The following is a 14,048-nucleotide window of genomic DNA, read 5'->3' on the forward strand; positions in this document are numbered from 1 at the left end:
CTTGAGAAGGAAACGTGTCTCATGCCGATGTTAAACTGTATATTAGGACAAGTGATGCTCCCTCCAAAAGAAGTCTGAGTGCCTTCTATAAATTTGCTGCTGTCAGTGTTGTGATGCACGTGGAGCACCATTAGAGCACAAAGTCTTCTGCCTCTCAGATAAGCACGGGCAACGTGTGGCTCCGCATACCTAACTATGATATTACCAGAGCACTCCTCCTTGACTTATTTTATAAGAACGCCACTGAGTGCCAGTCAGTCCTGCGAGGGGATAATGGATGTGTCTCCCCCTCTGAAGCAGTCTGCGAGCATCAAGCTAACACTGCTGTGTACGGAGAGCATGGGACAGCCGCATCCAGCTGGATCTTCTGACAGATGAAACTTGTTCCACATTCCTCGTTGTACACTCTGATAGGCACCTTTTTTGGGGAGTTTTGAATGCAAGTTTTGTTTACTTTGTCCACAGTTGGAAGCAGGGACACCCCTTGCTCTCTCCTAGCACCTTTGCTAAATGATAACACCCTCTTGGCTTCTCACAGGGGTAGAGATGGATCTTGTTAGTTCAGCTCACTGCAGTTACAAAGATGGGCACTTTCCACATTCCCTTCCCTGGCAGTCCTGGATCCTAGTCTGTCTTCCCATTATTTATATGGAGTGTCTTGGGTCCATGGTGCCAGTGAGGGAAGTGGGGTGGAGAGCAGTAGAGGCTCAGCATGCTCTTCCTCACTGGGTCCTATCCTTATGTAGTGGGGAAGTGGGGGGGCTGTTTTAGGGGGTGGGAAGCTCTGCTTGTTTTGGTCTGCTTTTGGAAATGTAAGACTAACAGAAACTGGTTCACGGAAGACAATCGTAAACATATACATTTGCTGTAGAACTGATTAATTTCTCTGAGTGCATTCACTTTACTTTTTTAGAAGAAAAAAAAACTTATTTTATTCCATACAAAGAAGGCTGGGATTTCCCCAGATTGAATTTAATTTGCTACAGCATGTGCAGGCCAAGGTCAAAGCAGTTTGACACAAGCTGTTAATTTATTTTGCATTTATTAGATTTTACATCCCTCTTGGTGAGGCTCTTTAATTTCATGACACTGAACACTGTAGATTTTGGTACGTGGCTGCAACTGAGCTATCAGAGGAATGCCATTTGAAATCTACCCCCCTTGAAAGTGGTTATCACAGCAGCTCAGCTTGTAAGAATGATGTTCCATGTGAGGGCTCCCTCATCATACTCTCCTCGTCTATTTCCTGTTCATACTGTGTGTGAATTTGCAATTAGATAAGATGAAGAACCTTTCAACCTCAAAATGCTTTTCTGCTTCATGTAACTTCAATTTTCAAATATGCAGATTTTCTTATGCTGCACTATCATATTTAAGCATAGCAATGTACACTTTTTATTGTATATTTTATTTAGTGATGGAACCCAATCCTTTGGCTAACAACAATGCAAAGTTTGTTTCACAAACTCAAAAGAATGACAACAGATTTGAAGAAGTCTGTTAACCTAAGAAAGGCCACAGATGAGATGGGTTCATTTGGTCAATGTAACTCATGTGGTTGCTAGTAACTAACTGATCTGAGGATCTCATTCAGCACTGTCTTAAAAGAAGCCAGAGCGTCAGCTTGAACAAACATGCCCAAGTACAGTAACTTGTTCCAGTCTCCTATAACCCCTTGTGTAAAGAACTGTCTCTTGAACCCAGCTCTAAACGTACTTCCCTGTAATTTCTGCTTGTGTCCTCTGGATCATGTTTCACTGAAGACTACAGAAGTCTATTGCGTGTCAGTCCCTCTGAAGATTCCAAATATTTGACTGGAGTTCACTTGTAGTCTGCTCTGTTCAAGACTCAGTTTTAGTCAAGCTAAGATGTTAGCTTTATTCCAGTTTTTCTCAGTCCTGGTCCTGAGGGATCACTGTGCATGGTGGTTTTGTTTTCCAACTGGGCCCTTAATCAATTGTACTACCTAGTGCATGTACTGTAACTGATCTGCTTTATTATTTAGTCTTTTTTTCTGAACTTGGTCCATAGTTTAAATAAAACCCTAGTTAAAGTATACTAATTCTAATAAAATCAGTACATAGACCTTAATGGAGACTATCCTCATTTTGCTAATTAAAGAATTTGCTTTGTTATTTCAAGCTTAAAAGGCCTTATTAAAAGATGAATTAATGATAAACAGGCGCAGGTGGGATTGATAGTGTATCAAATACTCTTCTTTTTCCCCTCTGCTCAAGGACTGGTTACATTTCAGATCACACACCTGAGGGAGAGATATTGAATGATGATGGGGTTGATAACAATTGTAGACCCCAGAAAACTTCATGGATTGTGTTTAATGTCAAACTGTAGGATACGAATATCATCAGGCTCCCCCTGACAGTTTCTTTTAAAATGGGGCACTTTCCTCTTTTCTTATTGGGTAAGATTACCCCTGAAAATGATAACCTACTATATCTCCATTTAATCATTCCATACTGAACTAACACCACAGGCAGCTCATGTCATTCAGATCACAAAGATATTCTCCTCTAAAACAGATGAGACAGATAAAGCTTCTCCTAAAATGCTGTACCTAGGTTAACCTTATGGCTTAAATGCACAGCAAACAGGTCATCCCTTTCGGCTCTGGCTGTCATTTACACCAATCTGTCTAATTGTTGTCCTGATTTCCTGGTTGGTAAAATGTTGTTGTGTTGGGAGTGTGCTGTAAAATGAATTTTCCCAAGTGGGTTAGCAAAGCTTGAATTGTAGAGCATTACAGGAAGGACATTAGCCGAAGAGGTTTTCCACAATGTGGTGCCCGTTGTTGGCTGTGCTCTTAATGATGCTCCAGACAAAGGAAAAGCATTCTGCACAGAAATATTTGCATTGTGCTGAAAGAAAGAGCTGGATGTTACTTTATAAAAGTGGCAAGGAAAAGGTTTTAATGGAGTAATGTATCTCTGCCTCCACGAGATTTGATTTATAAAACAACATCCTTTAATATTAAAGAAAAGAGCTCTCACTGATACAGCAGCCCTGTTTGCCTGTCCCCCTCTCATATACAACTTGTCAAGGAGTCTTGTTACATCTGCAGACTTGTAAAGGTTTACTTCTAAATAAGCTGAGCAGCTGTGTGACCTCAAATCGCAGGACATGACAAGACTCTGTTATCACTTATTAACAGATAGGTTGTTATTTATGCAATTACTTTTCTTTTTTTGACAAATAAGAAGACTGACAGTTACCATGCTTTTACATAAAGACTGCTGTTCTCTAGTCGTTTTCTTTCCAATGTCTCAATAATTATATAAAAATCATTCAGTAAAGCAATTGTTACTATTGCATTGCCATAAAAAGTGTACGTATTTTGCAACTGCTGAAAACACAATCACAAAATTCTATCCTCTCTGCTGCAATAATTTACTTATGGTGATTCATGTATAAGAAAAATACTGTACATTTAGCCCCCATGTTACATTGGAATCATTTCACTGAAGTTAATATAGCAAGCATTCTTTTGCTCTGAAATTCCTCCTCTCACTTAAAGTAATTGAACAACAACAAATTATCAAAACACGGCCCATGTTATCCCTTTAAGAAACTTTTCATCCATACAGGAGACTCTCAACTCTCAACACAAGATACATCTGCCAGCCTAAGAACTACAGTACTTCAGTTTTCTTCAAAGATGCACTGAAATAAATGAGTCTTATTCTTTCAGAATTTGCTGTGTGTCTTGAATATTTCCTGTGAATTTATGAGTGCTTGAGTCCTTTTTTTGTACAGAGAAGGAAAAACTTAATGCTGAGTTACATATTACCTTAATTATATCTTATAATTCTTAAAATGGTAGCATTTAATCTATGTCAATCTGCAGTAATTAAATGATTCATCTTATTTATCTTACTCTGATGTACAATACCAGTGATTTTACCAGAGTACTGGATCTTTCTAATATCCAGAGGTCTGGAAATACTTACTAGATCTGACAGTTTGCTAGTAAGTGAATTCTGTCTGTCTATGCAGATCTGCAACATTTACAATAAATTCTGCGTGACAACAAAATGGTATAAAACTCTCTACATTTCCCCACATCTATATAAATATCCTTTGCATCTCTCTCTCAATTCTGCTACCAGTAATGCCAAATAGATACAAAAATTTCTTCATTTCTGATTTTAAAGATATGGACTATTGAGAAAACCTCTTTCAGGGCAGATTACGAACTTCATAACACTCTTAAATGAACATTCTTTTTCTCTATCTAAAGAAACTTACCTTCTTACGTCTGCTTAGTTTAAATTAAATGCATGAAGTAATCTGTCTCCCAGGACCACTGGGAAGAGAAAAGCTGGAAAACCACACTTGATGGTTTTGATTGAATCAGAATCTGAGGCTATTCCAGAGATTATACTATTGCTCATCCATCTGGCTGCAGGACATGAGTAGTTCAGCAGTCTGTTCTGAACTCATCCCCAGCCACTGTCTTTGACTGCATTTAGAATTGTGGCGTACAATGTCAATATGTATAACCTGTGATACCCCCTGTAGAACTGATAATTACGTTCCACACTTTGGTCCGCCAGTGAGCGGTGAGCTGCTAACTGTCTCATCAGCACGCTGTGTCTTGCTGCTCTCCACTGCAGCACCGCTGATGTGAGCGCCGGGATGTCAGTAGAGTGGTGAAGTGAGAAACATAAGCAAGGCAATTAAAAGGACGTTTCATTTCCTCGTTTTAAAAATGCATGCGTTGCTGACTGTCATTAAAACAGGCAACATTTCAGAGCTAAATCCAAGGATAACACTCTGCATTGAGGACTTTCGTTAGACTGGTTGGCAATTATTTGGGAGTTACTGAAAAGATGAAAAGTTGACATCCAGACCTGACTACTTCATGCTATTCTTACTCTCCATTTGTTCTAGTTTTGGCAAAGAAAATAATTTTCTGCAAATTTCTGCAGTGGCCTTTTAAAGCATAATAGCCAAGTGCTTAAATATTGTGGCCCTTTTTTGTGGTTAAGAGAGATCCAGGTGTTGGCCTGCAGGTGTTTACTCGTATCACCTGGTGAAGGAAGATACTGTAGGAGCGAATTAAAAATGACATGAGGAAGGAAAGGGACAGTCATGAGCAGATGCTGGTACATCATGCCTGTGGGTCATTTCTGATGCTGTTCACTTTCATGCAGATGTGTATCTAAGAGTTCAGACAGCTGTGCTGTGACTACAGTTCTGGAGCACCTGTGCTGTTTTTAAGAGCGGCTGCAACAGGAATGATCCAGGTGCAAACAACTTGAAATGCTGCATATGTGTTTAATTATTTGCGTAGATGTAGGAGAACATGGAGTGTTTTGAACTGGACTTAGAAAAAGAGAAGAGCACATTTTGCTCCTCTTTAAGTGCAGTGAATCCAGCCCAAGGACTGTAGTGCTTCCGTTCTGTGTCCATCAGCCCTGATTGTGCTTCTACCAGATTATCCAGCAGGGCTTTTCAATTAGTTGATAATCAAGTGGTTTTGGGGGATTACTTTTAGTTTTGTATTACAATAAATAAAGCTTTGGCTGTTATACAGCTTGTACTTTAATATAGAACCTTTTTTCAGTAAGAAAATCAGCTGTTCCACTCATCTGCAAAAAATTTTGGAATCCTGCAAATGCAGAATAATTGCAAAGTCAGGAAAAAGAATTTCGATTTTTTCCTTTTTTCCTCTTCGTGCGTCAGAGCTGCTGGTGGATGTTTCTGAAAATTTTGGGGGAACAGGTTTGTTAACTCACAGCAGACATGACAGGCGTTCTGGAGTGTGACGTGTTTTTTTCTTTGCTTTCTTTTCTCACTCCTCTCTGAAGGTAGACTTGGCAAAACTCTTCTGGCATCTTGAAGTAAAGCTTAATCCATTAAACTGTACATTACTAAAAAGCTTAACACCAGAGGCTCACATGCTAACAAGATATTTGTTTTTTGATGAAGCACAATTAGAGTTTGTGCTCATATACATTTTTTTCACTCTTTAAACTAAAAGACTAGCATTCTAAAGACTGAATGCATACCCACACCGATCCCCCCGTAACCTTCAAAACACAAATCTTTCTGATATTATTCCTGACTTGATATACATGGTTGACGGGTCAGGGGATTCTTTAGCCCTTTGGGGGCCTGACTATCTCCTTTGCTTTGTTAAACTCTTTTCTCCTTAATCTGCGGATTTGTTCTCTGCTTTGTGCTGACTGGTACTAACTCCGGTTTAATGCTGTTGATGCACGTTGTTTCTGTCTGCAATAGGAGGACAACCACTGTGAGAGGGAGCTCAGAGTCAAGTCAGTCCTCCCTGTCAGTGCACTGTGGGCCTAATTCTGCAACCCAGCTGAACTTCATTACTGATGAGCAGCAAGGCATTTAGTGCAATTCGTGTGAACGCTGTGCGTGTACTTTGTTCAGTCAGTGCGGCACTTCATTAGAAAGTTAATGCGTTCACCAAAATTGGGGAATAATGAATCTGTGCACAAACAGTTCAGAATTTGGAAATGTGTATTTTTATCATAATTTATCTTAACTAAATGATCCAATCGTGGGAAGGAATTTCCACAGCTATTGTATTAGAAATATGCTCCATTATTGTTCCATTAAATTATTAAATACACATCCTGCATAGTGTATTCTATATTCATGTGTATTAAACTAGCATGACATGAGTTCTGGATAGAATTATATGACTGTTGGTACTGTAATGTTAATTGTAGTATTGATGGGTTATTTCTTTTTTGATTATTAGTCTGAAATCAAAATTGTGAAAATTCAATAAAAATGTCACATAATAATTTCTATTTAATAGAATTGAAATATTTAAATTATATACACTCTATATGCAGACTGTGGGTGATAGGGCCTTCTCCTGCTTTAACCCAGAGCTCTGAAATTCGGCACCCAGGGGTATCAGGGAGTCACCTTCCCTGAGCTCTAGCAAATCAAGACAAATCAAGGCTTTTATTTAACTAGTTCTGTATCTGTCTGTTCCTTTGCTTTCCTACAGTATTCTAAACCCTAATTGTAACTGTGCAATTCTGCTGTCTTCTCTTAGAGAAGCCACTTTTAAAGGTGCTGTATAAAATAGCGTTTGTTATTATTAGTAGTATTATATTGAAGGAACAAGTGAAGGTTTATTCCCTGTTGAAAAGAGAAGAAAAGAAACACAACGTTTTGGCTGTGGAGCCTTCTTGAGGTGTTTCTTATTATATTGAATAAGAAAACACATTTGTGTAACCATTTTCTCAGTTATCCTTAAAGAGGATTTTGTTCTTTTTAGGAGAAACTACATGAAATATCTATTTTTGCATCACTGGGTGTTTTTCTGTTAATTTTCATATTAAAAGCATTTTTAATCAAGCATGCTGATGGTTTATTAGTGTATTGTGCTCATAATGCAATTGTTCAGTGATGTGCAGTTATCCGTAAAGCTTAACGAATAGTTAAGCTTCTTCAAATGTTATGGTCGCCAGTTGTTTAGGGGAGTGAAGAGAATCACTCTCCCTTTCTTCCTCAGAGCGATCCCCGCAGAAAAGACTTAGCAGTGAGCAGGCTGGCTGGACGATGGATGTTGCTCTTACTCAGTGCACCAACTGTGTGCATTGGGCAGCGGTGTTTCCTTTGTAACAAAAAACTCTTCTGTCTGTCATGAGAAGTGTTCCCTTTGTTAAAAACAAATAAATTGTTTCCCTCGCTTTTTTGGTTAACACTTGTTATTATCTAAAAGAACATTCATTTAAAAGTCAAGAATAAGAACAGCAGCACACCAGCATGGCACCTACCACTGCCCTGCCACCTCATCAGAAGATCCCAACTGCAAATTTCCCCACAAAGGACCTCAGGAATGATCCTACTGGAAAACAAAAACTTCCAAGAGGATTGATGAACTGTCGTTCACCTTCCACCCCTTCACTCCCCCGAAACAATGAAATATCCCTCGCTCCCCTGCCGGGATACCCATCGCTGCTGCCTGACGTCTGACCGGCGTGCAGCTGTGTACCAGGATGCCAGGCAGGCCTTGTTCTGTGCAAGCACATGTCCTTACCACCCGCTTCATCCAAATTTCAGTTAAAACTGAATTTCTCATTTAATTGACAGGATACCCATCACATAAGAATGCTGCAAATCTTGTGCCTAGTCCACACGGTCTGCCTGCATTTCCTTCAAGGCTGTGCTGGGTACGATAGCTTCCCGAATTCCTGACCTGACGAAGAACGTAGTGGCAGGGTGCCCCTCACGGGGCTGTATTAGAGGCCCTCTTGGACCAGGACTCACTGTAGCACCCCTGGGTGAGACACCAGCAAGGACTGGTGGGAATGTGGGTTTGAGTTGCAGGTTAGAGTGTGTCAGAGACAGGGGTAGAGATGAGGGAATATGGGGTAAAACCATGATCAGACACCTTCAGAAAATTGTTAATAAGTCAATTCCTTCTTCAATTTGTAATATTTTGTACACCTCTTTTTTGATTAAAAACAGATGTGCTAAGTACTGTTTTTCCTCTCACCTCCATCTCCAATTTAAAACATTTCAAGAGGTCTCAGTTTCTGAGGTCTCAGTTCCTTCACCAGCTTGAAGGACAGGTAATTCTGAGTTCACAGCAGAGAAGCAGCTCCATAAATGACAAATTGATGAATTGACAGTTATTCTGAGTTTCTGCAGTTTGGAATACAGACACATTATAGCTGTAGTGTATTGTCTGCAGCAGCAACCCAATACGAATTGCAAACGCAGATTATTTGGAACAGTATTTACCGTGTCCTGGTGATTGTGAATGTCCAAGGTCACAGATGAAACTGATCTGTGTTGTCAGAAAGGCGAGAGCGAAATGATTAAGATGTTACTTCTTTTATTTCATTTGAAGGTTGTTCTGTCTTCCTTTCTGTGTTTCAATTCTGCTCCCAGACTACCCTCGGGTCTCTTAGTTCCCATTTCAGCAGAGCTCTTTATTAATTACGCTTATTGAAGCTTTATTTATTTTTTTTATTTCTTTTTGAATAGTTTCAACTCTCAAATAATAGGGTGGGGTTAGAAATGAGCATGACCCTTTTGCCTGGCGCTGGGTCTCAGAACTCTTCCTATTTAGGGTGATTGTCCAATAACAACTCCAAATGATCAGTGCCATTGAACAACTGAGTCTCTGCATCTCACCCAATGCAGATAATGTGAGTGAATGATAATCAGTTCAGAGTTGAATTCAGTCTGTTTGCTACATTTCTTGCAAACAATCCATGAAAAAATATTTCTGAATCCAAGACCTGAGAGCAGAAAACCACTAAAATCAAGTAATTGATTAATTTAAAGGTTCAATAATTTAATTATAATCTAATTAAGAGCTCGGTTGGAACAGAAACCAGAGGAGGCAAGAGTACCCCTGGACTAGGAAACATTGTTGGAATTTATTACTTTTAAAATACAGTGATGAAGGGACTTCTTGTGCAGACATTGTCTGTGTTAATATTAACAAGTCATTGGAAAGCATAGATACTTCTTATTTATAGAGAAATCATAGACTGGTGTTCATACTTTAAATCCAACCAACAAGAACTATTTCTTAAATACCAGTAAAACAGTTGTAAGCAGAACCTTAATACACATAATAATTTAATATTAATTTAAAATCCAACATTCTTTATTGTCTTATTTTCTCTGCTCTTCCTTTAATTCCTTTTAAAAACACAATGAGAAATCTGGTGTCAAAGGTCTTGTCAGTCTAGTGGTAAGAACATGATGCAGGAGTTACTTTTTTCCTGTCCATGTTTACCTACCTTTGTTTGTCACAAGTGCAGATTGAGGGGGCTTTCAGATCTTTTATTTATGATTTACCTTGAACATACATTGTGCCCAGGGAACTTGACATGCTGTGCTAATTCTAAAATACCTCCATATAAATCTTCCACAGGATCACTGAGGTTGGACCCTAGTCAGTCAAGACACTTTGGGAGCAAATATTTGGTTGTAATTTTTCATGTGCTTTTTAAATGGGTTTAGTTCTCTTTGTCAATATGCTTATTTGGTTTACATTTGGTGTGCAGCATTTCTCTTTGGGCACCTAGCTACTGTTTTTCATTGCTGTACTTTATCAAATGACATGTGAATTAATGTATTTCTGTCCATTAAAGAAGCATTAATGTCCCTTTTGTAATTTGACTTGCCTCATGTGTTTTTATGTCAAGCACGATTTGGATCTTGTATCTTTGTGTACCTTTGTGACTTGCCAAAATATCTACAAATGAAACTCATGCAGTGCTCTTAGATGATCAGTTGATTTAAGATCCAACCCAAAAAGGGGCTTTTGGTTATGTGTTTATCTGTATTGAGCATGCCATTTATAATAATATCACTTTATTAACCCTGTACAATTTCTTGCATTAGGAATTATCTTTTCACATACCCCAGCTTGCTCTCCATGAGACACACAGACAGGGAGAGAGCCTGGGGTCAGAGCACAGGGTCAGCCATTGTACAGCACCCCTGGAGCAGTTGGGGTTAAGGGCCTTGCTCAGGGGCCCGACAGAGTAGGATTCCTTTGCCAGCTGCAGGATTTGAACCAGCAACCTTCCAGCCATAGGCACAGATCCTGAGCCACGGAGCCACTGCTCCACCCAGTTAACCAGCTTTCATTTAATTTGCTGCCTCTTTGAGCCCCAAATGACTGAACAGTCTCTGGGAGGATACTCTCTCTGTTCCCCCATCCCCCACCCCAAGATGTCAGGAGATGTCAGATCTCTTCTCTAGTGGAAAAGCTGAAAACTGTGGATTTCTCGAATGGAAAATTGTCAGGTCTCCCTGATCTGTGGCTTGAATCACATGGGCACCCTGTGCTCAGAACAGTTTTGCACTAAGATTATGCAAATCGTATTTCAAAAATGTTCACACCTGGGGTTGACAGGGCATGAAATAAGGAGAACGCTTTTGCATACCAGCTTTTCTAAAACTTTTGTATCATACCAAGAGTCCAAGTGCATCATCATTTCACAGTCTGCATTAACATCTTGGAACTTGCTCCTCAGCAGTTTGATTTGAACATGCACCCAGTCACATATCTGATGGTAAACATCCCATATCTGTTTGGGGCCCTGGAATACAGATTCTGTGATATCTGTATTTCCCTTAAATTGTTATAGGGAAGTGCAAAACCTTTTGCCTGCAGCTCCAACATACATCCAGTGAAAAATAGCGGATTTTCATACTGGTGTACATTTAAGAGGAATGCCTTTCAATTTCTTAACCCTTCTCTGATCAGTATGAGGTACATTTTCACTGTCTTACATTTTTTATTGCAATTTTAAATCATGCAATATATCATGATACGGTACAGATATATATATATAAGATAAAAAAGTAGTATTTAAAATTGGTTTGCTGCTCACAGAAAGATAGAGTAGACAAGCAAGGCTCTCTTTGGCTACATACAGTAAATGATCCCATAACTTTGGTAAATGTAAAGAAATGCAGTTATCGGAGTATACTGACTATAAAACATATGACGATGTCCTGTAACCTATTTATTGCTTTTTAAATTATGTAATTAATGCCCCACATTGTATTGTTCAATTTACTGATGTTGGAAATTCAATTGAAACACAAGATATCCACAAGCAACAAATCTTTCTGTAATGTTTACCATACTTTCACTTCAGTTGCCTTGTGCAAACCTCTCTCTTTATACTCCTTGCTGTTCATAGAACTCATTGATTATAGGGCCACTGACCTTTGAAATTATCCAGGCAATAGCAGGTGAATGTAATCACAGAATAGGCATGTGAGCTAAGACATTTCTAGATATTCTTTTTTGTCAATATTTAATAAAGAAATCAGTCCCTTTCTTTAACTTGTTTGCCTCTTTCATCACAAAGTTTTAATATTGGATGTAGACCAGAGAAGATAGTGAGCATTTGTAATAGGCAAGCATGAGGGAATCAGAAGAAAGCAAACAACCTTAAAGGTGATGAAATAATAAAGATGGTTTCAAAATTTAAATGGAGAAAAGAAGCAAGTTTTTCTTTTCCTTACCTGATGAAGCTGCCTTGGAAAAAGCAGAAAGACAAGATACACAGAATCCTAAAGACTTGTGATAGCATTCTCTGTCTCTCCTGTCTCCCCTCCACAAACACTCAGACACACTGCCTTGTTGAATAATTTGTGGAGCAAAGAATATGAGGAATCACCAATTCCACTGAGCAGCTTGCAAAACTAGGGGAAAAAGCATCGTCTTGCTGTCATCCAGGCAATCCTTGAGCAAAGTTCCTTTTTTCCCTCCCACTTAGTCCTTGCAGGTGTAAAATCCAGAATAGTGTGCCCCTCACTGGAATTGTGCTCTGTGGCTATGGGTATGAGGGAGTGTGTGCTTGTTTCTTTTTTTTAAGTGAGCTTTACAGCCAGCTGCTCGCTCCAGGAATTCTTACAGAAGAGGATTTAAAGGGACAGCTGCGCTGTTACTGGCAGTTTGATAGAATACATGCAATTAGACACAGGAGCAGGAGAACGGAGGGATATATTGTCGAGAGTATCGCGTATGTGGGGGTGGAGGTTGCTGGCTTCAGGTTAATAGGAGGTGGACCTGTGCAGTACCAGCTTCAAGGTGTGCACAGATATACTGTACTTTTGCATCCTTTTATTGAAATATTAGCAAACCAATAAATGGTAGACAACAGGAGATAATTATTTCCTTTCTTCTAAAGTTTTTTTTATGGCGGATTGGGATTCCCAAAACATCTGTCTTTTATTAGCATCTACATGTAAGAATTGCTGGGGACTGAAAGAGCACCTTTCACTGAAAATAGGGTCAGGGGTGAGTGCAGTGTTAAAGGTGTCTTGGATTTTGCTGGGAGGTGGTAGAAAACCATGGGAATTTTATTTTTTGGGTAGAATTGTATTTTATTCAAAATGTCAAATTCCCATCTTTAAGTAACACCCCTTTATGTCAATTTTTTGTTTTTGTTTTTTAATCACAAGTAGAAACCACAGTTGAGAAATGGTAATAAAAGCCTCCTGGATTATTGATGTGAAGTAAAGAAGGAGCAGAACACAGTAGAGCAGCCCTTCACAATCAAATTACCACTCAGCCCATCATTCATCACAATATCGGGCTTCACATGCTTACAAGAGTGCTTCCCAAGGCGATAACTGGAGTTTTTCTGCATCTTTATTTTAAAACAATAAGAAAATAAACACACTATGGCATAACCTTTAATCCTATACACTACATCTTTACATCCTCCAGAGTATGAAACATTTTTATGTTATATTTCATGAAATAGTTCGAACGCTGGGTGTAATTTCTGGATGTAACCTGGTGTGTGTCTCTGTGTTTTTTCTTCACTGATGGTTCAGTGAAAATCAGTGTGTAGCGTTTGCTGCTATCTCTGAAGATTGTGTGTGTGGCTTGCACTGGAAACACACTCACTCTTTATTCATGAGCTCTGGCTGTACTGTGCCTTGAAACTGAAGTGCAATATTTACAAACATAATTTGAATTATACTTATTGTGCTCTACCAGGATTCGAGCGCACACACACAGAGTGGTATAATGCACAGGACATATCCAGATTATCACAGGGTCTGTGTAAAAGCCATGAGAGCTGGCTGGTGTGTGGAGTGGTCAGCAAAAACAGAGGTGACTCTGTTGTCTCCCTGAATTATGGGTCTTGTTAAGGCTGTTGGCCATTTTAACCTGAGGGAAGCCCACCCTTCTGTAGGAAGGGATGCATTTGTCACCAGTCTTAAATAAACAAGTCACAGAGGAAACCTTAAAACAAATATAGTGTCTTGTTAATGGTGCATGACATGCATAAGAAGAACTTAGCCTGAAGTGAAGGACTTAACCCTTTAGTGCTCAGTGTATATGGTTGCTCATGCCTTCATGTTTCTCCCTGATGCCATTAGAGGGCGATATTGTTCACTTAAGCTACCTGTAGAGTGCTCAATCACTATTTGAAAAGGAACCGGAATACTGGCTGGTCACCTAGTGGCCATTCAGAAAAGAGGACTTTTGTTAATACAAAGAGCTAAAACTGGTTGTAAGTTTTGTAAGCTTATGCGATAAA

The 14,048-nt window shown here is 39.2% G+C and overlaps 1 protein-coding gene across 1 annotated transcript in view; it reads right to left on the reverse strand.

Moving 5' to 3' along the window:
* glra4a (glycine receptor, alpha 4a) overlaps positions 1-12,409 on the reverse strand; it is a 43,320-nt gene extending 30,911 nt beyond the window's left edge. Inside the window, exon 1 of the mRNA XM_006632916.3 lies at positions 12,016-12,409. Within this exon, the coding sequence (XP_006632979.2) occupies positions 12,016-12,083 (68 nt within the window). The 5' untranslated portion in view covers positions 12,084-12,409. The remainder of the gene's footprint in view (positions 1-12,015) is intronic.
* Positions 12,410-14,048: the final 1,639 nt, after the last annotated feature.

This window comes from Lepisosteus oculatus, chromosome 8 (genome assembly GCF_040954835.1).
Source record: "Lepisosteus oculatus isolate fLepOcu1 chromosome 8, fLepOcu1.hap2, whole genome shotgun sequence".
NCBI classification, from domain to species: domain Eukaryota; kingdom Metazoa; phylum Chordata; class Actinopteri; order Semionotiformes; family Lepisosteidae; genus Lepisosteus; species Lepisosteus oculatus.